Below are 23,664 nucleotides of genomic sequence, written 5' to 3'. Positions count from 1 at the left end.
GTTGAATATTGATTGAGGTGAAACTGGAAGAAGAGAACTTTGAAGCCTCTGCTTGTATAAAAGCTCTAAGGGTTATACAGTTACTGTTACAGTTAACTGCAGTTATTGTTAGCAGGCCCTTGGCACAGCCTGAGGAGAGTTTGAAGGAAAACGTGGCTCGTTTTTGCAATGCAATACCCGCAGGTGGTGAGAAACGAAGCAGATTTTTTTTTTTGCTTGCTGTCAGCTGTCTGGGTCTCAGTTCCCGCTCTCTGCCGGGCTTCTCGCTGTGCGTTTCACGCTGTGAGCCCGGGGCGTTTCCACAGCCAAACCCTGAGGGAGGCCCAGCGCGGCCTGACTGACCCGCGCCGTCCAATCTGAAGTCGGGCGCTTCCCTAGCTTGCTGCGCGGCGCCTACCGGAGGGCACCCAGCACGGCGGACGGGACGAGCCCCACGGGACCGCCAATCCCGTCCCGCCAGCCCGACGGAAGCGCTGGGGCCGGGGCCCGCCGCTACCGACGGAGGGGCGGGGCTGCTGCGCGCCGGAACTGACGACACGACGCCTGCGCAGCCGGCGGCCGCGCGGGGCCGGGGGCCAGCCTCGGCCATGGCGGACCGGGTGCTTTTCCGGCGGGGCACCGGGCAGGTGGGCGACGACGGGGGCGGGTGGGGTCGGGGCGGCGGGAGCGGGGCTCGGGAGCGGCGATAAAGCTGTTTGTGGCCTCCGCAGAGCGACGACTCGGACGTGTGGGACGACACGGCCCTCATCAAGGCGTACGACAAGGCGGTGGCCTCCTTCAAGGTAAGGGGGGCGGCCCGGGCGTGGCTGGACCCTGGGCCGAGGATGCTGGATGGCCTTTTATTGTTTTCCTCCTTTCTTCTCCCGCAGAACGCTTTGAAGAATGGAGAGTGTTCGGAGCCTTCAGACAAAGCGGAGCAGCGCCTGGGGATGAAGAGGAAAAACAATAAAAAGAACAGAAATAGAAAGAAGAGCAACACAGTGCCTTTGAAACAGGTCTCCTCGCCTGCAAATGCTAGTGATGCTCATACTGCATGTTGTACTTCTCTGTCGTACTCAAAAGTAGCTTTTCCATCACCTTGAGAGTAACATTCTGGGAGAGGGGGGATAATAATGTTATAAACCTTATTTGAGCAATTTCGCTACTTACAAAGGACAAACTTTTTGGGTGTGAGTCATCTTTCTCATGGTTGGGACAAAAAGTAGTGTAGAAAAAAGCATCTTTCTCTCTGATCATTGGTGTAGATATCTTCTTGCCTCTGTTACAGTGGAAGGTTGGTGACAGCTGTAACGCTGTTTGGTCTGAGGATGGTAATATGTACCTAGCAACTATTGCCTCCATCAACCAGAAGACAGGCACGTGTGTTGTTACTTACACGGGATATGGAAATCAGGAGGAGCAGAACCTGTCTGATCTACTTCCTCCAACCAGCGATGAAACAGTAAATGGGATGGGGAATTCCGGGGAGGTGAGGGACACTTTTTTGTTCTTCTGAAGGGGAAAGAAAAAGTGGGAGAGTCAACTTCTTCAGTATTTCTGGTACCACTGTGGTGTTCACAGTGAGAATCGATACACAGTTCCATTGTGAACAGACATATGAAAGCATTCCGTTACTTCTTGAACTTAGCATGGAGTAAAGGGAGGGGACAACAAGAAATTCACAAGTGAAATATAACATAGCTAAAATGGCGAGCAGATAAAATTGCAAGGTTATAAGATCTTTCTTGAATAGGACTGGGAGGGCTAGAGAGAGGGAAGGATGCGGATGGGACTTTCCAGGCTTTATCACACTAAAATTGTTTGCTATAAACTCCTGTTTACTGCATTTTATAAAAATGTCTTGGTCTTCTAGAATGAAAATGAGACTCCGTATTCAACAGATGAAAGCGAAAAATCTTCCCGGTCATCTCGAAACAAAAACAATTGCACAAAAGCAAGATGCTCCCCTCAAAACCTACATTTTCCCACACCACCAGCAGCCCCAGGCCTGGGAAGGGTAAGCTTGGCCTTATCTGAAATAATTCATAGACGATTGTTAAGCCTGGTGTTCAAATTCTGAGACAATAGGATGGTATTTATCATTGTCTAGAAAGCAAATAACAGCATTTTGAGAATTTATATATATGGATATGCATGTTAGAACCTGTTGGTATGTAATTTTAATAATATGGCCACACTTTCCTGGCCACAGTTTAGCAGACACAGCCTTGTGCAGTGCTACAGTCTAGTGAGGAAAGCCTTCTCCCTAGCTAACACTTGCTTTGCAATTGCCTTTTAACTTAAAAGAGGGATGCTGTTCCCTGGACTGTGATAGTGCTGTTAATGATAGCACTGTTGATGTTTTAAGGTTATACTTTTTTAGCCAATTGGTGCATTTCACTGCATAGGACATTGAAGGCAGCAAAAGTGATGTCCTGATGTCATAGAAGCTCTCAGCTGTAGCTTCTTTATTGAATTATGAGGGCTGGGATATTGATACACTTTGCAGTTTTTCTGTTCTGTAGGAATCTAAATAATAGTGCAGTTGAATGCAGTGGTTTTTTTCTAAATATTACTGTTTGTGGAAGATTTCTTTATAAGGTTTTCTTTTATCTTTTTTCTTGAGTATCAACAGATTTGTGTCTAAGCTCATTTTAATGATATTCACAAGCATAATGGAATTTAGTTAGGAAGTGCCCCAGCCGCACAGGAGCAGGGAAATTATCTGTTTGCCTGTGGGTAGTATTAGAGATGTTTCTTGATGTAAGAGTGCAACCATTGACTTGTATTTAGAAAAAAACTTTTTAAAGCACTTGTATTAATCAGAACCCTCTTTCAGCACTGTTTACCTCAGTGACGTGTAATGTAAGTTTTACTTTTCTAGTCATGGAATGCTCCACAGAAATAACTACTGTGTGTTGTTACTACAGTTTCATTAAAGTGCTGGGATGTGTTGCCTTTAGTTTGAGGCTTGTGGATTGCTTCAAATAATTTTCTCAAATCAAATTGTAATGCCTGAAACAACTTCTTAATTTGCACTATTCAATTTTTTCAATGTAGCCTGGATCAAAATTCAGGACACCTCCATCATTTTTGTCTTGCTGGCCCCCACCCTTCCCCACAGGACCACCGGTAAGTGATAGAAGAGTGAGGAAGAAAGCGTCAGAGATGAGTATTAGTGATCTCAGGGTTTCTATCTGAATGTACTCACCACCCGTGTTTTTAGAACATGTTTCTGTGTTAGAGTCTGTATTTTCCAGGTATTTGATAATGCATTCAGTTAGAAATATTACAAGAATCTAATGCACAAGGTCTGGTCTGCACTCATTTTTGTGACAGTGAAGCTGTTGGTAAGAATACAAAGAGAAAAATTATTTGAAGAAACTACACCTTACATTTGATTAAGAGCATTTCCCTGATGCAGATAAACAGTTTCCTGTAATGAAAGTTTTTGTGTACAGTCAAGCTGCTGGAATACTATTTCTCCCAGCTTTTGGAAATTACTCGTTCTCAGAAAATTTGACTCCTTTCAGAGAATGTATTGAGGATACGTTCCTATTTTTCAGTTTTATATCTTTTAGAATTAGTTGCTATCTAACCTGAGATATACCCTGTTGAAACACAGACATTTCCTTTGTGATTTCTTAGTTGATTCCTCCTCCACCACCTATGAGACCAGACTCTCCCGAGGACGATGAAGCGTTGGGGAGCATGTTGATAGCCTGGTACATGAGTGGTTATCACACTGGGTATTACCTGGTATGTGCCTCTTTTGTCTTGAAATGTCTTTGTAATTTTGCTTTTGTGTCGCTGCTGCTGTTTTCAGCTAGAAGTTAGACAGGGTGGGCTGCTTTTTAGATCTCTTACTCTAATTTATGATAGCTAAAGTTAAGGGTATTTTATATTCTATAAGTATTTCTGTCCTTGAGTAGGAGTCACACGAGCCAGCATATATGTATACTCAATGTTAGTTTAATTCTTTGTTCCACTGGGGGAGTCCCATTACGTACTTTTATAGCCATTCTGAAACAACCAGTTTTGTCTTTGTAGACAGATGGAGTAAATCTGACTATGTTTATTATTCGGTAGTCTTCTATGTGCTTTCTTTGAGTATGAGTGGTAGTATCACATTTAGGATCAGATTTGGCATTTTACTATTTGTCAGTAATTGCTTCAGGTGATGGTGAAGGTCCAGCAGGAGCTGTCAGCATAGTCGTGAAAAATCTGTTACATGGAGTATTGATTCCAATTTTCCTTTGTACACTTATGAAGAAAGAAAATTACAGGAGGAATTAAAGTCTTTGCATTTTGGAAGTTGGAAAAGGGGGTTTTGGTGCCACAGGGTATCTTCAAAAGACTAATTTTGGAGTTTCTTGCTGCAGATTATACGTAACGGTGGATTGCTTTAATTTCTTCCTAATTGAACAATAAGTAAATATGTGAAATTATTCTTTAGAACCACTGATGATAAAGAAGACATGTAGTTTGGCTTTTGTCCTTTTGAAACTGCCCATTCTGATTTCCCCAAAGAGTTAAAAGCTATTCTTGATTTGTAAAGCACTAAAAAAAAAAATAATTGTCAAAAAATGCTTTTGTCATGTGACTGAAGCTTTTATGTCTGTGTTAGTAAAAACAAGATTTTACTAAATTGTGTCCTCTAGGGTTTAAAACAAAGTCGAATGGAAGCAGCACTGGAGAGAGAAACACACACAAAATAACTGAATATCCACCATTGTTTTGAAGGATTGTAAGTATTGTAATTTTGTGCTAAATGAAGATACAGTGTTGCTTGACAAAATTTGTTTGGAACTACGGTTCATTTTACAAGCTCTCAACAAGTTTTGAATTCTGTGCAAAAAACTGTGAGCTTCGGGACTTCCATCTGCTCTTATGGCTCTCTACAAAAACCACTTCTGCCAGTATAAATCCCTTCTTTGCTTAGCAGCCATGGAATAGTATTTTCTTGGTTAGAATGAAGGAAAGTATTTTATTGCTCTGATGAGAGGTTTAACTACAGCATCTCTCTACATCAGGATTAACACCACAGCTTACTTGAACTATGAAGAGTTACCTTATTTTTTTATGGGCTATTTTGAAAATAAAAGGTTCTTAAGTGAAATGCAGTTTTTGCATCTATGTACACATCTTTGGAAGCGACTGCTGCTTTATACAGATGGGATAGCAGGATGTGCAGCTAGATTTTGTTTTCAGGACACGATCGACGTTTCAGTTTGATATTGTTGATCAATTCTTTTTTCATTACTTCAGTGCCTGTGCTTTTATTTGAAATCCTTTGTTTAGAATTCTCCAGTATATCATTGGGTTCCTTATAGAACAAAACTGTATGCTCATGAGCACTTTTTTTTCTGATTTTCTGTGACAACATGTAATTTGTGTGCATTTGAGTAATTCTTGTTTGTTTGTTTGTTTGTTTAAAAACAAAAAGCTCTTGTGTACTAATTTTTGCTTCTTTTTTAAAGCCAGGTAACAAATCTTTCCCACTGAGAGGTGCATATCACTTGTGCACTGATGGTTGATGGTGAAGATCAGAATTTTATCGAGGCAATTAATCTTAACATTTCCTTAACACTGAGCTCCCCCTGGTAACAAGTAAACAAATAACTTGAGACTAGGAATTACATGTGCATTGAAATCAGCTGTTTCTTTAAGACCTCTAGTCAAATGTGTTTAGAAAGCACTGCAGCAATAAAATATTTTTTACTTCCCTGAAACAACTTTAAGTATTTTTACCACATGATAGATTTAAATCTTCTAACCGCATGTGATTGATAGATTTCATGTCGTTCTCATTTTAACACCTCTTGGATTCATCAGACTTTTTTATCTGAATGACAACACCAGAGCTAGCGCGTAGAGTATGTTTTTTAAGGCGTCAGCTGTGGCAGCAGTGTATGTTGCAGTGGCCACTGGTGGCAATGGCCTGGAAAAGGGTATACCACCATATTAAGAGAGATACCTTATGGGTCTGATAAGAATCCTGAATATAACAGCTGGATACAAGAAAGCTCGTTTTTTGTTTCAAATGCTTGTTAATAAAGGTCTACTTTGCAAACTTTGAATTTAGGAATGTGGTTTGTTTTGGGGTGTTTTTAGCTTCTGTAGACATCTGTCTGTTGGATGAATGACTGAAATACGCCAGAAGGTTGTGCTGTGTGGTCTTTTTCTGAGTGCCATTACTAAAAGCAAATTAGAAAATGCAGAGTAGGGAAAGGTAATGGTAAGTATGGACTTAGATTTCAGCCCTTATAATTTTAACTCATGTAGGGTAGAGACTGCAGCCACAAAACTAGACTAATTTACTTAATGACGGTGTGTTTATTTTCAGGGAAACTAGCCAAATAGGGGCCTGAATTTTTGCTGCATTTAGTTCCTTTTCCTGCTGTGGTTGAGTGTCAGAAAAATCACAAGTTTCCCACAAATAATTGAGCAAAAAGAGAAGGACATAGTCTTAACTTCCCGAAGCCACTTTGAAGCCTTTTCCTTAATTGTCCAGCTGAAGTAAATTAATTTGCTTGCAGTGATGCAAAGCTGCTAAATCAGCTGTTCAGCAACTCTTCATTGCTAAAGAGGCACAACTTGTACCTGCTTCAGTCAGCTAGTCCTGTGTTAGTATCTGGCGTTATGTTATAAAAAGTGGCCTTTATTGGTTTTTGACACTAGTAGAATCTAGCATCCAGTATTATCGTTAGCGCGGTCCTGACCATAAAGGGTTTTATAACTTTTATTTCAGAAGTGATTCATGTAATTGATTTCATTGCAAGAAAAACAACTGAGTAGAAATAATTTATTTTAAGTAGGCTTTAAGTGAAATTTTTCATTTTTCTTTGGAAGATACCACTTAGATACAATCTATAACCATATTTTCAAAGCAAGTCAAGCTTTTAGAGTTACATTAATCCTGTTTCCTGTTCCTTGATCCTTTTACATTAACCTAACCCTGCTGTAGAAAAGAGTGGCATGTTTCATCCTGGTAAAAATTTTAAAATACGTGTTTATTTGCAATGCAGGTATATAATTCGTAATACAAGAAGGAAGAGAAGAAACCCCAAACCCTAACACTTTGAAACTTTTCTAGTCTTGAATAATTGGTGAAAGTGGCAAAACCCATTGCCAAGATAATTTTAAGCTCCTGGACTGGGGATGCTGCTCCTTCATGATATCAAACATTTTAAGGTCCTCTGCATCAAGGAGCCATCCCAGCATTACTATTGTCACAAGACCAGGCAGTCGAGAAACACACTGGACAAAAGCCGTCACTGTTGATGCACTGGCTTTGATCTGATGTGTGAACATCCGGCTAATGTCCAGCTCTTTTAAGGCAGGCATGTTATTAAGTGTTTTGAAGAAGTTTCTCCAACCAGTTTCTGTAACATCGTGATTTACTGACAGTGAGAGCTGTTCAAGCTTCTGGAAACCTCCAGAATTTGCAACTTTTGCTGCAAAAAAACCAAACAGGCATCAGTAAGGATTTATAGATGCTCCAAACCTGTATGAAACGAATGAAAATTCAGTGAAGCTGAGGTATTGTACATTAAAAATAAAGCTGCTGTTATTAGGTTGAAAAAAATAGAACTTTGAACTCAACTTGTTTTAGCATTTTAATACCTCAGACTGAGGAGACTGATAAAATAGGGGATACTTTAGCAGGCACGTTAATCACCTAGGTTGGAAGGGACCTTTCAGATCATCTAGTCCAACCATCAGCCTAACTCTGACAAAAACCATCACTAAACTGTATCTCTAAGCACTATGTCTACCCGTCTTTTAAATACCTCAGGTTGTAGTAGATGCGTAGTAAATGCCTAGTAGAATAAGATACTGGTGTGTTTATGAGTGTTTGGATACCACTGTTACAGAGCAAAGCAAATACACCACCAGCGTATGCAACCACTTGAGGTCAGACACCAGATCAACTTTTCACAGATGCAAGATACTGAGTTTACCAATCCTCTCTTCCATGCCTGTGTACCATCACATGTGTTCTTCAGTTGTGCCTTTTGGTCAGCCTACTTACAAGATGGGAATCTTGTCATCAAGTCACTATATATACTAAAATGTATGTTAAACAAAGATGATATGACAGACTTAGCATTTGCTTACAAAAGAAGACATTTTCTCTACCCTATATATGAAGTGGTAGTTCTAAGACTATACTAACTAGGTATTAAATTTAAGAATTATTTTGGTAATACACAGTTTTAGCAGCTAGGGCATATAAGCTAATATAAGTAGCGTGTAGTTACGAAGCTGTCTTTTAAGTCAGTCTTTTTTCCCAATGACTATTTTTCTTGTAATTTACATTGCTTTGTAAAAGACAAGGGGAACTAAGGAGGCATTTCAAAAGAGGTTTCAGCAAAGTCTAGTACGTAAGCAGTCTGAATACACTTTGATGAGCAAGAAATATTTTGGGCTGTATATAGAACAAATGAATAGGAAGAAATTATACCCATCAAAAATTACAAATAATTTGCAATTGTTGTTATGTATACAAACAGAAGTGTAATGTATCCTGAAGCAGTATCTGCTCTACTCAGAAATGTTATTTCATATCTGAAGTTCTCTCTTTTAAACTCACCGATTTCCAACAGGCTGCCATCATCCAGACATCGGGTAAATGAGAAGCGTCTGAGGTGCAGCAGGTGTAGACACTGCTGAACAATCAGTTTGCCTGCAGACTTTATTCCCTTCCCTGCAGGAAGGATGAGCTCCTCCAGGTTAAGAAGAACACCTAAATTGCATGCTGCAGAGAGAAGACGACCTTTCTTGTTAAGACTAAACAAGTACAAATCTTTCAATGCCAGTGAGCGACAGCAGCAGAGCCAAGTAAAAAAATATTTAAATTTAGATTCTGGCAATCGGTTACTATCAGCTTTCTTTCCTCAGGTTTGCCCCTGCCATTGTTCACTCTGTAACACAACAGCTTGAAAAGGTCATTAACAGAAAAGGCAGAACTACTCCACAAAGGGTCTAAGAGGTCTCACAAGTCCTCCGGAGACAAAAGGAATCTTCCATGCGGCCAAACTCAAGGGACCCACAGAAAAGAAATGAGGGTAATTCTCCCTTCCCAGAATGCAAGCCTTTTCAACCTTTCCCTGTTCCCTCTAGACATGGCTTTTTCAGGAGGACCATCTTGGCTTTCAGAACACTTGAAACATCTGATTCCATAGTTGAGGACAGCCTCACTCGGCTCATCCCTCTCAGGAGGTGAACACATGCCCTTCATCACAAACTGCTTTGTGAGACCCGATTTAACATTCTAGTTCTGGATACTCTGCTGTATCTCAGGTGGTATTTAAGCTGTTCAAGTTATGTCTTAAGGTCTCCAAAAGAACCTGAAACAAAATAATTCTGTCACATGTAACAAATGAGATCAGCCAAAAGGGAAGACAAGTACAAACCAAAGATTTCACAAGCTTCCTTGTCATCAGAATGTTGCCCATTAAGATGCAGCACTTTGAGAGAGACAAAATTGGGCAGAGCAGCACCTAGGAGGAAAGAAAAAAAAAAAAAAAGAAAACTATACATTGTCATTCTTGGAACTTAAAATTATCAGTTTCTCTCAACTACTAAGTTTTTAAAAGTGAGTTTCCTGTATTAAAAAATAAAATCCTACCTAAAGAAAGCAAATCTCCATCTCTCAAAAATGACCCAGTTAACTTGATTTCTGTTAATTTCTTGCATGAAGAAATTGCTGCCAGAAGGGATTCAGAATTGAAGTAGCTGGAGCAGTCCAGGTGAAAAACAGAGAGGTCTTGGAAGCTCTTAATAAATTCAACTGCAAAACAAAGTGTTGCAACACTGGAGATTCATTATCTAGTGAACAATGGTCAAAAATCAAGAAGGTTCTCCTAGCTCCATTGGTGAACTTTACTGTAAAGGGAAGCATCTTCTACCACAGCAAAAGCAAGTGAGACAGATAATAAGATGAACGGGAGCAGCAGCTTGATTAATCTGTTTACCTGTTAAAATCAGATGGCTTGTGTCTTATTTTATAACTATAATCATGATGGATCATTCTGGCCTTAAAATGCAAGCCAATTTTGCTATAGATTATTTTCTGCTTCTTTCAGATGTGAAAAATATTCTAGTTTTTCATTTAGCAGGACTGAAACTTTTTGAACTCCTTCCCCCTAAAGTTACTAGTTTTAGGTACATTGTAAAACCGTATCCAACGGCCAGATACCAAGGGTACAGTTCACCGAATGTTGGTTCTTACGGTACAAGCTGGGTAATCATTATCATGGTGTGTGAAAAATTAGTTATCTAGGGGCCCTGGACTGAAGATTAAGGTTCTTGCTGGAATAAGGCAGCTAAAAGAGAAGTCACAACCCACTCATTGACCTGTCAGAGCAGCTGTACACATGATCTGGACTCGGTTGCCAATTGTGCTGCCTCTCTTCTTCCTCCCAGTGGACTGTGAGTGGTGAGAAGGGAAAATACTCGCCTCAGGAAAAGAAAGAGCACGGTTCTGCTCATTCCTCCATACGAACTTATGGAGGTCTGTAAATTTACAGCACTGAAAGGTTCTGCTCATCTTTTTTTTTGTGGGGGTGGTAAACTCAAGGTAGAAGCTGTAGGGCAGAAGCAATGGGAAGACAACTCAGAGATGCTACATGCCAATTAAAGGAGAAATTAAAACTGCAGGACAGCTACTCAGTATTGACAAGTTCTAGTGGAATACAGTACCTAAAGTTTTAAAGTGGACCTTACCCAGCCTAGAGGTGTTTTCAAGCTTCATTCTTCTTATCAACAATTTCTTCATGTTACGGAGATTTTTGAAGCCGTCAGGTATTGTATCAAATACATTGCAGTTCTCACATCGACTCACTGACAGTTCCTCCAGGCAGATGAATTTGTCCAAATTTGAAAAAAGTAGTTCTGAATGATGAAGCCAGACAAACGTACAATGAGACTGGGTTGATCTACTTAATGCCTCTGTTCTTCTGACAATTTTCCAGGGTTTTTGTAGCTTAACTTCACTATCTCACATCCTAACATCTTTGGCTTCCCTTCTCTTGACTGCTGCTTCCTATCCTCCTTGTACCATTGCCCTTCCCTGCCAACCCATCCTTCACTGAGGCTTCTGCTGCTTGCAGCCTAAGCATACGCCTGGCAGGATCCCATAAATGCACCTGCAGTGCCCAATATTCTTCTTTCTTTTGAAAGCCCGGTGCAGACCCACTCGGATTGACCGCAAGCAGAAAATGCACATCTGTCGGTGCCTGCTAGCATGTCCTCCTTGCTGCGCTATATCCTCTGCTGAAGTGCAGTTCTGCCTCTCTAGTGACATACACCTCTTAGATCAAAAACCGGTATTGAGGTCATAGTCTGAAATTAGGGGACAGGATGGAAATCTGCTAACACAGGATGGCTGCCTATCCCCTGAAATGCATACAGTAGAAGACAGCCGTTTCATATCCATTATTCATGGATATGGAGCTGCTCGGTTGTCAGGCACCAAGGGGAGAGAAAGGAAACTAGGGAGAAAAATTACATTCTGCCAAAATTCAGTATGCTGTACCTGGCGTTTCTTTTTCGTCTATCTCAAGACATTCCACAAAAGACATCGAGAGAAGTAATTCTTGCTCGGTTTTGCTCAAGTTAAGATGATGTAGGCTACATTTTTTAAAATGTTCCTTGTACTGTTCAATAGCAGGTCGGATGACTTCTATGAATCCAGGACTGTTATTCAGATGAAGTTCAATATAATCCGAAGCAGAAAACAGTGTCATCAAATTTCTGAGGTCAGCTTCCTGAAAGGAACTGATGTCTCTGAACATACAGTTTAAAAGCGGCATCTTCCCTTTTGTAAGTAGGAAAGGACACACGATGGAGTCTGGTAGATGTCTTCTTATCAGTGAAATAAATCTATTATTTTCTTCTTCTTCATTTTTCACTTTTTGTGCCATGTCATTCAAGCGTGTAAACGCAGGAGCATAATCCCGGTCAATTGTTGGCATCTCCAGTGAAGAATAGCAAGCACCTATTTGAGACATATTAAGTCCTTGTTTGTGCTCACTTCCTTGTACTGCAACCTGAAAACTACTGGGTAGAGATAGCGATTCTGGGTAATCCTGGAAAAAGCGCAGCTTAGATTTTTGTGGTGAAAAAGAACTGAACGAAATATCTTTGCCTCTTAGGAACTGAAAAATGATTGGGGCGCACACAGAGACAGTATTACTTTCATAAACTACAGAAGTAGCAAAGTCCAGTAAATACTCAATGAAAACTTGAAGAAGCGCTTTTGGATCAATAAAACATAACTGGTCAATTAAGGACATTCTTATTGAAAGGTCTGAATGGTGCTCCAGATGCTCATCATTTTCTGACTGGCTTTCCAATGATTCCTTGTAGTCAATCAATTTAAATAAATAGGATATAATTTGGGGGACTGCTTGGGAAGAGAAGCTGCAAGCGTAAAACAATAAAAAATTGTAGCGCCCAGCAACTTTTCTAAACGTGTTGATTTGCTGCAAGTATTGCAGCCCTCGCTCCAGTTTTTCTTTTTCATCAGAAACCAGGAGCTCGCTCAGTCTTCTTCCAGCAAGAAACTCCTGAAACAAGGGGTGAAAGAATTTATAAACTGGATGAAGCCTCTGGGCAGTAAATTTGCTCAGTAAACCCAGCCTAACAGCTTCATCTCCATCAACTTCTGCTTCAGATAGATCATACTCAGTGAAATCAAAAGATGGCTTGAAAAGACCGGTTAAGGCAAGCTCACCACACGAGGAAAGCATAGCCAGGACATGTTCTTTTTCTTCACTGTATTTTAGTAAGTGGTAGAGCAGATAGGCTTTAAAAATAACCGTATTGTTGATTATGTTGCCCTTTGGGTGCTGTACCCAATATGCAGCGAGAGACACCACAAAAAGTGGTGTCTTTAGAATGGTCTGCATGGACTTGTTAAACTGCAGCTGTAAGAGAAGCCTGTCCACGAGGTCAATATTGTAGGAGAACAATTTCTTTAGCACATACAGAGTGCTGGAGAGAGGGAACTCTGCAATGCTTAACGTGGTGGTTGCGTACTTGCGAATTTCTCTCGTCCTGTTGGTACGGACAGCAACAACCAAACAATGCTGGTAGAGATGGTTCCTTTGTATAAGTTCTTCTACAGGTTGGGGCACTGAATTGATCTCACTATAGTCATCCAAAAGAAATAACACCTGGTTTTTCAGTGGCTGAATTACGTCTCTTAGAGTTTTTTCTGTTAATGGTCCCACAAATCCTACCGGTTGATTGCATATAATATCAGCCATACTCTGATCTGATCTTGCATAAGCCAGGGAGAGATAAAATACAAACTTGAACCTGCTCAGAATGGGGCAGCAGCCTGAAGCCCAAAGAAGGGCTATTTTCCTGAGCAATGCTGTTTTCCCACTTCCTGCTTCACCTTCCAGCACAACGGTAGAGTTAAGGTTCGCAAGGATTTCATGAAGAAAGAGCTGCTGTATTGGCTGATCGTTAATATCCTTTGAGACAACTGATAGGTCCCCATAGAGTGATTTCAAGTCAATAGCCAAATGGTTTGAGTTCCCAAAGGAAAACAATTTGCTGAAGCTTTTATCGTTGTAAACCTTTGTAAGTTGTTCAGTCAATTTCCTTGCTTCTTGAAAACACCGACTTTCAACAGATGTCATGTCTGCAAAAGGGACAATGTTAAATAATAAAACCTAGTGAACAGCTGATTCTGTACACAAAAGTCAAATATAGTTAACTGTCCTTTAAATTGGAGTAATAAGAACCCGAAATTTTCTAGATAATGGAAAAAAATGGTGTTACTTCTGGATAAACCAAGTTCCCACACTTTCTCTTTGTCCTATCCAGTTCGCTTTGCACCCATCTGGTTTAATGTAGGGTTAGTTTGTATGTAGCAAGTAATCAAATGATAAACTTGAGCTAAAAAGCTCTGCTGGACCTGGCCTAGCTCTGTGCAGGGACTCGCTGGTATCTCAGTGCAACAGTTTAGCCTTCTACAGTCTGGAAAGAATAAGTAGCATAGATTCAGCACTGTGTCAATAAAAACGTGAATTGCCAGCCTCGCAAGCAGGCTCAGAGTTGTGAAGATATATTCATACGGCACCGTGCAGACAAAGTATTGCTAAACTTGACCTAAACATCCTTTCTGGACCAGCATTATCTTCCTACAGAGCCACTGAATCTCTGCACCGCATTCTCTAAAGCTGTTGCTCTGCCAGGGTTCCTGAATTCTGGTATAGAGCACTGATTCGGTGGCACCAATAGAGCCAGCTATGTTGTCTGCGCCCATAGTACAGTTTATCCACAAAATAGATAATCCGCCCCAAATTAAATGTGTGGGGGCTGTACTTTGGTATTTCTGAACAGCTGAGGTAAGTAAATGTACTTTTGCACCGATGTAATTATACAGATATGCAGTATATGTATTGCCCAAACCCCCCGGGTAATCTGTTATCTCAGGTGAAGCAGTACCATTTTATTCTTTGCATATTCAACAAAAATACAGTGAACCCCAGAAACGCTCACTGTCTCTTCCTGCACTTCACTGAGAGATAACACCAGAGAGGTTCTTTTCTGAAGAATTTCAGACAAGACAGCGTATATTTATGCCATAGCCTGGGGAACTAGGACTTCCTACCCAAAACAGCACCAGTCACTTTCAGTAAAATGGAGATACAGGTTGAAAACTATTACTATGCTTTCAGAGCTCTAAAATGTGCTTTTAGTGCCTTCAGAAGTTACAAAACTGCTCCATCTGATACATATTATCCCAAATAATTTTGGCATTTCTGGGAGGCAGTAGTAGTCATTTTCAGATTAGCACAAGGCTGCTGAAGAGAGCATCTGGGCAGTACCACTATAGCGAGTTTACTTTTGAGTTATCAACTCTGTTTGCACATCAGTACAGCATGCTCTGCGGCCACTCAGTGCAAACTCCGTGGTGTATGAACTCTTCCCTCAGAAATCCACACGCCTGTATCAACAAAACCACTCCCTTGAAATGGCCGTAGTGTTTGGAAAAAAGGAAGAATCAGAAGTGAAAGATAGTGGAAGGTTATCTCAACTAGTTTCTTTTGTATCTAAAAGCACAAACATGTAATATGTAGTATGCAGCTGATATACAGTTGCAATTTTCCAAAACATGAATGAAAAAAAAAAAATCATAATGTATTGTTACAAAATAATTTAGTTTGCTTATATGCCTCATCTGCACAGAAGTGCCTTTCACCTGCCAAGGGATTGGTTTATATTCACACATTAAAAAAGCAAGCAGTAGCTGACAGACTCTCTACTATTTGCCGTCCCTGTATGTGGGCAATCCATCAGGCCTAAGTCAGTCCTTGCTCAATGAAAATTTTGGCTTACTAAGTAAAGGCCAAATCCAGAAAAGCTTTAAACATCCTCTCAAACTCAAATGTAAATTCAACATCACCATCCTTTCAAGTGAGGCTGCAGAGTACTTACCAGCTCCTATAGAAAGTAGGGTCACTTTCTCTTCAAGATTTGCCTTACAGGGAGTTTTCTAGAACAAAAATAAATCCAGTTATACTCCCTTAAATATGTATTATTTAGTTCAAACTGAGTTGCTTACGTACCAGCAAGCACCAGCAGCTACAAGGACAATTTACAATATATGCAGTACTGGCTCTGTATTTTTCAACATTAGCAAAACTCTTTTGATCCTCCCAGCAGCAGGGCCTCAGACATAATGTCCCTCTATTGTCATCTCTCTCCTTCTCTTCTGTGGAAGCTTCTTCCATCCCAGGGTTTTGCTGCGTACCTACCAAGGACACGAGGCCCAGCTCTGATGAGACACAGACGCGTAACCTTGACACAGGCTGTCGAGAGAGAGCCGTGAGACAGCCTGCAGAGATGCAGGGAAGGTGCTGCTACAGTCTCTCCTAATGCTTGGGAAAACTGCACTTCTAGTGTCCGAATTTGTGAAAATATTTGCTTTATAGCCAGCTGTGGTATGTGGGTTTCAAGGTCTCAGTGTTTTCAAGCCTTGCCAGCTGCAGGGATGAGGAGGAGTGAGACCCAGGCACTAGGCCCAGGCTGGCCAACGGGATTATTTCATGGCATGAATGGCACATTCAATACAAATTAGAAAGTTTGCTGAGGAGCTCTCTCTCCCTTGATGGCTGCCATCCTGAGAACTTCTTGCCCTGGGGCCGGACCCCTGAGCCCTTCCCTTCCTCCCAAAGCCGCAGCGCTCGCAGTGCCCCACATTTGCTGTCCCCTGATGGGGACACACAGCGTCCTGCTGGTAGAATGGGCTGAGTATAATCCCTGTGTATTTTATATCGGTATCGGGATCGATACTGGTTCTTTAGTGTTATTAATGTTAATTATCTAGTCTTATTCTATTAAATCTGTTTATATTTCAACCCTTGGTTTTCCTTGTTTTTTCCCCGATTACCCTTCCCGGGTGGGGAGGGGTCATTGAGTGAGAGAATAATTGTCTAAACGACAATAAATTGTTGTGGATTCCTCAAACTATAACAGTGCCACATACCCCCCTACCTGTTCAGTGACCTCTGAAATGTGGTGCATTCAAAATCTTGCCCGGGATGAAGCACTGCTAAAAGCTGCTCATTCTGCACACGCGCGCGCAGAGGCTCCCTGGAACTGGAACTATCATTAACAATTGCAAAGCACGAATATTCCTTCAGTGACAGCAAATACTGCAGACTAGCACAAACCTGTGCAGCCTGCAGTGTCGACAGGCTCTCTGCTTGCTCTTCCAGGGACTTCCCAAGTACTTCCGAGCAGTTGGAACTAGAATGATGTTTCCAAAAGACACAGCAGTTAGTACAATGCACTGCTTCAATTGCTTACATTTGGCAGAAAGATGGAACTATTTCACAAACATTCCTTTTGTTTGGAAACTTTTACTGTATTTCTGTATTTAAACATTAATTTTAAAAAAAAGGTTTTCACAGCAGTGCAATGTGCTATACACTCAAAAAACATATAAGTTATTTATATACATTTAAAGTAGTATTAAAAAAACAACCGCAAAAGTGTACGGCAACTTTCATTGCACAGCAGGAAATTGTCTTAAGACACTCTGTCACTCACTCTGGGAACGATTTTGCATGTTCTTCCATAGGATCTTCACCTTCTTCCCAATTCTTTAAGCAACGTGCACAGTTGAAGCACTGTACTGTATCGCCTTCTCCTGCAAGCAATAAATTATGCACCTCGAAAATGGTCACGTACATGATTTCTTTCCTTATACTAATTCTGTCAGCAGCATAAAAGCTGCAACAATGCAGTTGTTTCATGAGTTTACTTCAGTGACCTCTATCTGTTACTGGAATACATGCTTTTCAAATCACGAATAATAGAAATTAAATCAAGGAAAAGAAAACGCCACAGAATTGAGAGATGTGCCGTTGTTGTCCTTCAAGTGACACCAGACAAATGAATATACAAATGCCCAGATAAATGCTTTCTCCTTTCTAGAAACATACCCTCCTTGCAGATCTTTGCTCTGGCTGTCACCCCAGGCAGAGTTATTCCATTTTGCTTCCCTCTCTCTGGCTTTGCAAAAGCCACTCTGATTTTGCAGCTACATTACTCTCCTTACTGAAAGCTATAGCAAGATTTTAATTAGGTAGCAGGACTAGCCTCAACCTCTGTCCCAGCTGCACTGGGAAGCGAATCTTTTACTTGTCCTGTGTTTATACAGATAACAAACTTGGTTCAAACCTGTATAAAAAAACCCGGCTTTAGCGAGAGCGGTGGCTTCAACACGGGCTTCTGCTGGCCAAGTTTTAAAAGAGTCCAGCCGAACTCCTTCATCCTCAAAGATGTTCAAGACAAGATCACCTTTGCAACCAAGCACATTTGATTAGTCAGGAAAGGTTTGGCCTGCTATCAGACTCTCCAAAGCAGGAGCAGAGCTAGATGGCAAACACCTCAGGCTTACAGCAAAGCAAAAACACAACTACAGAACCTTTTCTTTCGGACAGTTATAAACGTTTATTCTTGAGTTATAGTGGAGATGAAAATCTATATTTTTCCTTCAAAGTCTTCAGGTTTCATTTATTTTTCATCTCTCTCTCACACAGGCAAATGCAAGTGAGATAGATCTACTTAAGCAGCATGTTTTATATTTAGCTTCTATAGAAAACAAATTTTTACTTGGGTTAAAAATTTCAGAAATACAGAAGCAATAATCTTTTACGCATGTAATCTTGCTTCAGAAAAAAAAGCAATGGTCTGGAGCAGCTTTCATTGTTAATGGTGATGTACAATAAAAATATGAAGGCATTATTTTCTAACGAAAAGCTAACAGTCAGTATATTTTTTTTTTTTACCTGTTGCAGTAGATAAATTCTCCTTGATAAAGGAAGCTGTGAAATCCTTCCCCTAAGCAGAAAATTAAAAATTAATACTTATTTTTATTATACATTCTATTTTCATTTCACTCTTCAGCTAAACGCAAGAAATAACTATGATGCAGAAACAGGGCTAGTACCAAGTATCAACATTTTAAACGCTTTCAGTTTTAGACACAGAACTTTCTGAAACAGAATTGGCTAATGACAGGTTACTATTAACAAGAAGAAATGGCTCTCCTCAGACAGTAGCATCTCAAAAGAAAGAAAGATAGCACTGATGCTCTTAAGATATCTGAGATGGTGTTTTCCGAGAGATACTTGCAGTCCTCTCATCCTCCATCAGCTAGGGGGGTTAGCTTCCAGATTTTTTGACATTTTTGAGGCATAGGGGTTTGATCTGTAATATCATGAAAGATCTTACACATAGTATATTTTTTTCTGATGAAAGCAAACCCCACGAACAAAGATGTAGCCATACAAGACGAGCTGGCAAGGCAGAGTCCACCTAACCTGACTTCGGCCATGCAGAAGTTCTTAGTTCAGCATGCTCGCCTACGATCTTCTTAGTAATCAATAAATATGTATAGGTGCCATGAGGAGTTAATTCATCCATACTCCTTCGAGTAGGATAAATACCAATTAGAGGTATGTCACTTTTCATCAGTGGACCACCTAGGCACTGCCCATGCAAGCAGCTTGGACACACAAGTCAAAATAAACTTACATGAAAAAAATTGCACCTAGAGTGCATAGTCTTAATTACAAATACAATTATACACAGCTTTTGGGTTGCTGGGGTTTTTTTAGGAGAAAGAGGGTGAAAATCAGAATCAAGGCCTAATTTGGCTATCTTCAAGTCCTGGATAGTGCCTCCTTGGGATGTATTCCGTGATAAAGAAGGAAGATAGAAATAGATTACAAGATTACCACCACTCCAACAAATCCACTGTAGGTTTCAATGTAGTTTTTAATTTCCTCACTTGATTTCTTACTTTGAAGGAAGTCACATCTATTAAAAAAACCCCAAAACCAAACATTATTCCTAAGCACTAATTCCAACTAAAATTCTTGAAGCAGTGTTTCAGTTATGAAGAGGTACATACTCAGGAACTTTCATAACAGAAAGATGATGAAAAAAAGGCAAACTTTTTGGTGGTGTCAGCATTGTTCATGCAACATCATGACTACCCGAGAGAAAAATCAGCTGGCTTTTGCTCAATGAAAAGCCCATGGGAGGTCTATAGAAAGTATGTGAAACAATATACATAGAAAAATTATGCGGTTAAGGTTAGCAGAGTTATACTGTTGTTGTCAGAAATAAAGATCTGCTGAAATCAATTGTATGAATGTAACAACCTCAAAGACAAAAACGTGTTTGTTTTTTTTGTTTGCTTTCCAGCATTGTTCCTGAGGAAAAAAAGAGATATCAAAACAAATCAACCCTTTCATACATATAGAAATATTTCTAGGACAGTCGGTCAACTTACTCAGGAAACCATTTAGCATGTTCTCTCCAAGGATCATCGCCATCTTCCCAATTTCCCAGACATCCACCACAAGCAAAACACTGCACTGTATCTTTCTTGCCTGCACGTAGAGAGTTACAGATCTCAGAGGTAATCACACATTTCTGTCTTTTACTTGCTCACACTCCAGACAGGTGATCATGAGTACACCAGTGTGTATCATTGGTCCAAAATTTGTAGCTAAGGGAAGCCTTTTTCTTAGATTATAGCATCTGAAACTAAAAAAGCTTATTAAACTGTCCATCTAATTTTAGTTGGGTCAGTCTGGGTCTAAACTTGGTGCAGATCCAAGAGTGAAAATATAAGGTAGATCTTTCCATCAAAATAAAACTTCATAAATACCTGAGAATTTGTACAGGCTTGATAGAATAAACTTGTCTTTTTTGTTGGCTTTTTTTTTTTTTTTGATCGGAGAACTAGAATTTCTGTCCCTAATTTAACATATTGATAGTCAGCATAAATGTGATGGAAGAGAGACAGGTCAGTCAAATGCTGTAATGCTGGTATATAAAATATTCAGGGGAAACTGAGTAAACAGTGCTAGAAGGAACACGAATATCAGATCTTAATGATGTCTTAAACCAAAATCAAACTAACCAATGAAGTGCAAAGATTTTCTACAGACTGGAATTTCAGGCCTCTGTTGGCTTTCTTTTTTTTTTTAGAGAACTATCAGGTATCATCTGGTGGGGCAGCTGGTTAGCAAGTCTACAAGATGACGTGACTTGGTATTGAGAAATCCACTGGGAAGAAGTCAAAGTTTCATAGTGGGAGTGTCACCGTGCAACCATGACTGTAATTTATTTTGCTATAACTTCACCCAGAGAAACAGGGAACCTAAACCTCTTAAACTTCAAAAACGGGAACTACGTAAAGCTAAGGAAGTTGAAATGGCTGACAAAACGAAACCAACCAACCAAAAAGAACCCCACAAACAAAAAGGCCCCAAGAACTCTCTTACAGGCATTTGAGAATTTCCTGAAAGATGTTTTACTGTAAGTGCAACACCAGCATGCGCTATTTATTAGAAAAGACTCGTGAAAAGTTACAGGAAATGAGTACAATATAGGAAAATAAGTCAGATCACAAGAATTAAGAAAGCATCATTCAAAAAGCTGAAGCTTTTGAGCAAAGAAAATAGAAGGCTCAAAAGCTCTGGCAGATGAGATGTGGAAAAAAAAATAAATCAGGCAGGCTGGAAAAAATCTCCGAAAGTCCAAACTAACAAGATAAAGAAATCTAAGTCTTCGTCCAGATAGCAAGAACAAAAAGCCAGTGAAGAGAGCTGATAGAGCCAACTGGCTGTAAAAGAACCATTAAAAAGGGGACAACGCAGTTGCAGAGGACTTGAAGTGATACTCTGCAATATTTGCATTAATGTTCACTGCAGGAGAATTCAGGGAGACTCCGTTGTCTAAACCAGTGGGGCCATACAACAGAAGGTGACTCCAAAATCAAAGCAATTATGCAATAGATTATGGCTGACTGGAAAAAACATAACGCCAATATTTAAAAAGCAGTCTGCACCTTTGGGGGAGCAGAAGAGATATCAGATCTGTAAGCCTGCCATCTGTTACAGAAAAACAAGCAGAAAAGAACTGTAATTATGCCACTGTACAAACCCACGATTAATCCACATTTTAAACAGTGCATGTGACTGAGGTCCTCTCAACTCAGAAAATACTGTATCAGAACAGGAAACGGTGTGGAGAACAGCAGCAAGGGCGATCAAAAATGCGGAACACCTTCCGCATGAGGAACAGCTGAGTTGCCTATGTTTTTCAGCCTGGGAAAGAAAGCATTTATGGGGGATACAGTACTTTACAAAAGGAAGAGTAGCATGAAAGAAGGCGTTATACCCATTCAAGTATTGTAAGTAGACTCGCACCGTGTTATGTATCAAAGCAGACATCCCTCCAAGCATCGCCTGGAATTACCTGTAAAGAAAAACCCAGCCCTGGCAAGCAAGTCAGGCTTTGTTCCTCTGGCATAGAACGGCCATCCGTCAAAGGTCTGCAGCCTCGCGTCCTCTGTGCTGTACCTGTAGGAGTCTTCTGCTGGATTCTTCTCTGACTTCTGAACACGTATGTCGTACTTCGAAATATTACCCACCTCTTTGCCCAGGACAAATTCACAAGTGGGACAAAATTTCTTGTGCTGTTCGTATGGGGTACATCTAACCTTCGTGGTGAATAAAACTAATCCACAGCAAAAACACTGTATGCTGGATTTAACAAGCGTGTGATAAAAACCAGCCGCTGCCATTTCCGTCAAAGACCATGATGAATAGGACTTATAGGACAAGAAGGACTTCAACCTGTTGTGTTCGTTTCTCATGGTAGGGTTGTAACTGTTCCGCAGCTGTCCACGGATTTCCTGGAATTCTGCCTCCATGTCTTTGGCAAGCTTGTGAAAATCAATGCCTGCATGCGGGAGAAGAGCTTGCACTGCGGAAGGATTGAGCTCATGTATTTCATTGTCACCCGTCTCCACTGCAGGGTCCTCTTTGGAAGACATTTTCTAAAAAAAACAAGGAAGACTACCAAATGGTATTACCCATATCTTTTATGTAACATTTAGTCATCACCTCTGTTACCTTAGTAACATGGTTTCTACACGTTGTAAACACTTGATTTCATCTTCCTAAGAAGGGATAAGGTAACTGGAGCGTTGATATAAACAGGTGTACTATAAATCCGAATAGCCAAATTGAGACTTCTGCAAGCTCTGATTGATCACTGCCCTTATCATGACAACAGCAAGTATCCTGAAGCCTTCAAAACCAAAATAGAAGGAAAGAAGAGACACAAAGAGGTGAGATTTGAGCAAGATGAGACAGATCAGTGGCAGATCCTGCAGCCTGAAAACCTAGAACGGCCTCGACAAACCAACACGCTTCTGTCATCTCAGTTCTCCATCTCAAAGCCATGACTGTTGCTAGCACACTTTGAATTTCTCCTTAAATTAGGGAAAAAACAGAGGTGGCAAAACATACAATGCCAAATGAAAGGTGGGAAGCAGAAGTGAGAAAGAGATTTAAAAAAAATAAGCAAAGCAAGCAATTGTTTTACTGCAGTCTTTTAAAATTTCAACTGTTTTCAACGTAAGTAGCAACTATCAGGAATTGCATGTAAAGGAACATCATCTCAAAATGAAATTAATTTGGCAATGAAATTTATTGCCAAACTCATACTGCCAACACTTCTAATAAAGTGGTTTTATTAAATACTTATTAAATGTATTTACACTAGTCTTCTCAAATGTGGCTTATCTCGTAGAAGTAACAATTTCTGTTGCTACTAGTACTGCGATAAGACAACCATAGGAAATATTTTGCTATGTGATGATTTGGAATGCAGCAAACATGTCTACAGTTCAACTCCACATAGCTAAATTCTGCTCCCCCTGCCTACAAAGAGCTTTGCTTTTTTTTTTTTTTTCCAAATAATTGAGGGATCTTAAGAGATTTACATTTACCAAAAAAATTCACCCTTAAGAAAGTGATTCAGAACCCAGAATCTCCAACGCGTTGTTCTTACACTTTTCACTGGTTACAAAACCCACATTCTTCTCTCATAGGAAAATGTGTGCTGAACAATTTAAGTGCTTTCAAATCCCAAGGCAAGAAGTGCTGCAAAAGTTGTGAAAGTCTTCAAGTTCTATTATATTTTGAAAAAAGACTTTCATGAATTGCACTATGGGCACCACGCTTATTTTTCCTAAATGTGTAAGTGTGCTTCTCGTTCAAATTTGATGACTTTAAAAATAAAATTAATCTACTCCCACTCTTCCAGCCAGGAGCCTGCGCAATC

At 40.2% G+C, this 23,664-nt stretch overlaps 2 protein-coding genes across 6 annotated transcripts; one reads left to right on the top strand and one right to left on the bottom strand.

Annotated features, from left to right (window-relative positions):
* Window positions 1–510: 510 nt before the first annotated feature.
* Window positions 511–6,052, top strand: SMN2 (survival of motor neuron 2, centromeric). 5 transcript variants are annotated; one of them, XM_074568824.1, is made up of 9 exons: window positions 511–626; window positions 711–782; window positions 870–995; window positions 1,268–1,468; window positions 1,853–1,996; window positions 3,040–3,111; window positions 3,628–3,738; window positions 4,641–4,726; window positions 5,460–6,052. In XM_074568824.1, exons 1-8 carry the CDS (start codon window positions 588–590, stop codon window positions 4,695–4,697), a joined length of 822 nt encoding a protein of 273 aa, XP_074424925.1. In that variant the 5' UTR covers window positions 511–587; the 3' UTR covers window positions 4,698–4,726; window positions 5,460–6,052. The 5 variants fall into 5 exon arrangements, with proteins under 5 accessions (XP_074424925.1, XP_074424928.1, XP_074424927.1 ...); XM_074568827.1 differs by having other exon boundaries at window positions 526–626; window positions 1,268–1,441; window positions 5,464–6,052; XM_074568826.1 differs by having other exon boundaries at window positions 526–626; window positions 1,268–1,441.
* Window positions 6,053–6,973: 921 nt separating this feature from the next.
* Window positions 6,974–23,299, bottom strand: NAIP (NLR family apoptosis inhibitory protein). Its single transcript, XM_074568822.1, has 14 exons — window positions 21,790–23,299; window positions 19,814–19,913; window positions 19,254–19,335; window positions 18,303–18,354; window positions 17,692–17,811; window positions 17,059–17,158; window positions 16,680–16,755; window positions 15,442–15,499; window positions 11,522–13,639; window positions 10,711–10,878; window positions 9,614–9,775; window positions 9,399–9,485; window positions 8,576–8,740; window positions 6,974–7,436 (listed from the first exon to the last, which is right to left on the bottom strand). The coding sequence occupies exons 1-14, from the start codon at window positions 22,367–22,369 to the stop codon at window positions 7,072–7,074; spliced, it is 4,233 nt and encodes a 1,410-aa protein (XP_074424923.1). The 5' UTR covers window positions 22,370–23,299; the 3' UTR covers window positions 6,974–7,071.
* Window positions 23,300–23,664: the final 365 nt, after the last annotated feature.

Source organism: Larus michahellis, chromosome Z (genome assembly GCF_964199755.1).
Source record: "Larus michahellis chromosome Z, bLarMic1.1, whole genome shotgun sequence".
NCBI classification, from domain to species: domain Eukaryota; kingdom Metazoa; phylum Chordata; class Aves; order Charadriiformes; family Laridae; genus Larus; species Larus michahellis.
The sequence above is the reverse complement of the archived record's forward strand: the minus strand, read 5'-3'. Positions and strand labels throughout refer to the sequence as shown.

What these genes read in the sequence shown, in the direction of transcription:
- SMN2 (XM_074568823.1), top strand. Translation starts at nt 588, where the DNA reads ATGGCGGACCGGGTGCTTTTCCGGCGGGGCACCGGGCAG. An exon ending in ACACAGTGCCTTTGAAACAG is followed by an intron (nt 996 to 1,267) that starts GTCTCCTCGCCT and finishes CCTCTGTTACAG; the next exon opens with TGGAAGGTTGGTGACAGCTG. An exon ending in GGATGGGGAATTCCGGGGAG is followed by an intron (nt 1,469 to 1,852) that starts GTGAGGGACACT and finishes TTGGTCTTCTAG; the next exon opens with AATGAAAATGAGACTCCGTA.
- NAIP (XM_074568822.1), bottom strand. Translation starts at nt 22,369, where the DNA reads ATGTCTTCCAAAGAGGACCCTGCAGTGGAGACGGGTGACAATGAAATA. An exon ending in GAATTTATCTACTGCAACAG is followed by an intron (nt 17,812 to 18,302) that starts GTAAAAAAAAAA and finishes TTGGTTGCAAAG; the next exon opens with GTGATCTTGTCTTGAACATC. An exon ending in CGACACTGCAGGCTGCACAG is followed by an intron (nt 15,500 to 16,679) that starts GTTTGTGCTAGT and finishes TTTTTGTTCTAG; the next exon opens with AAAACTCCCTGTAAGGCAAA.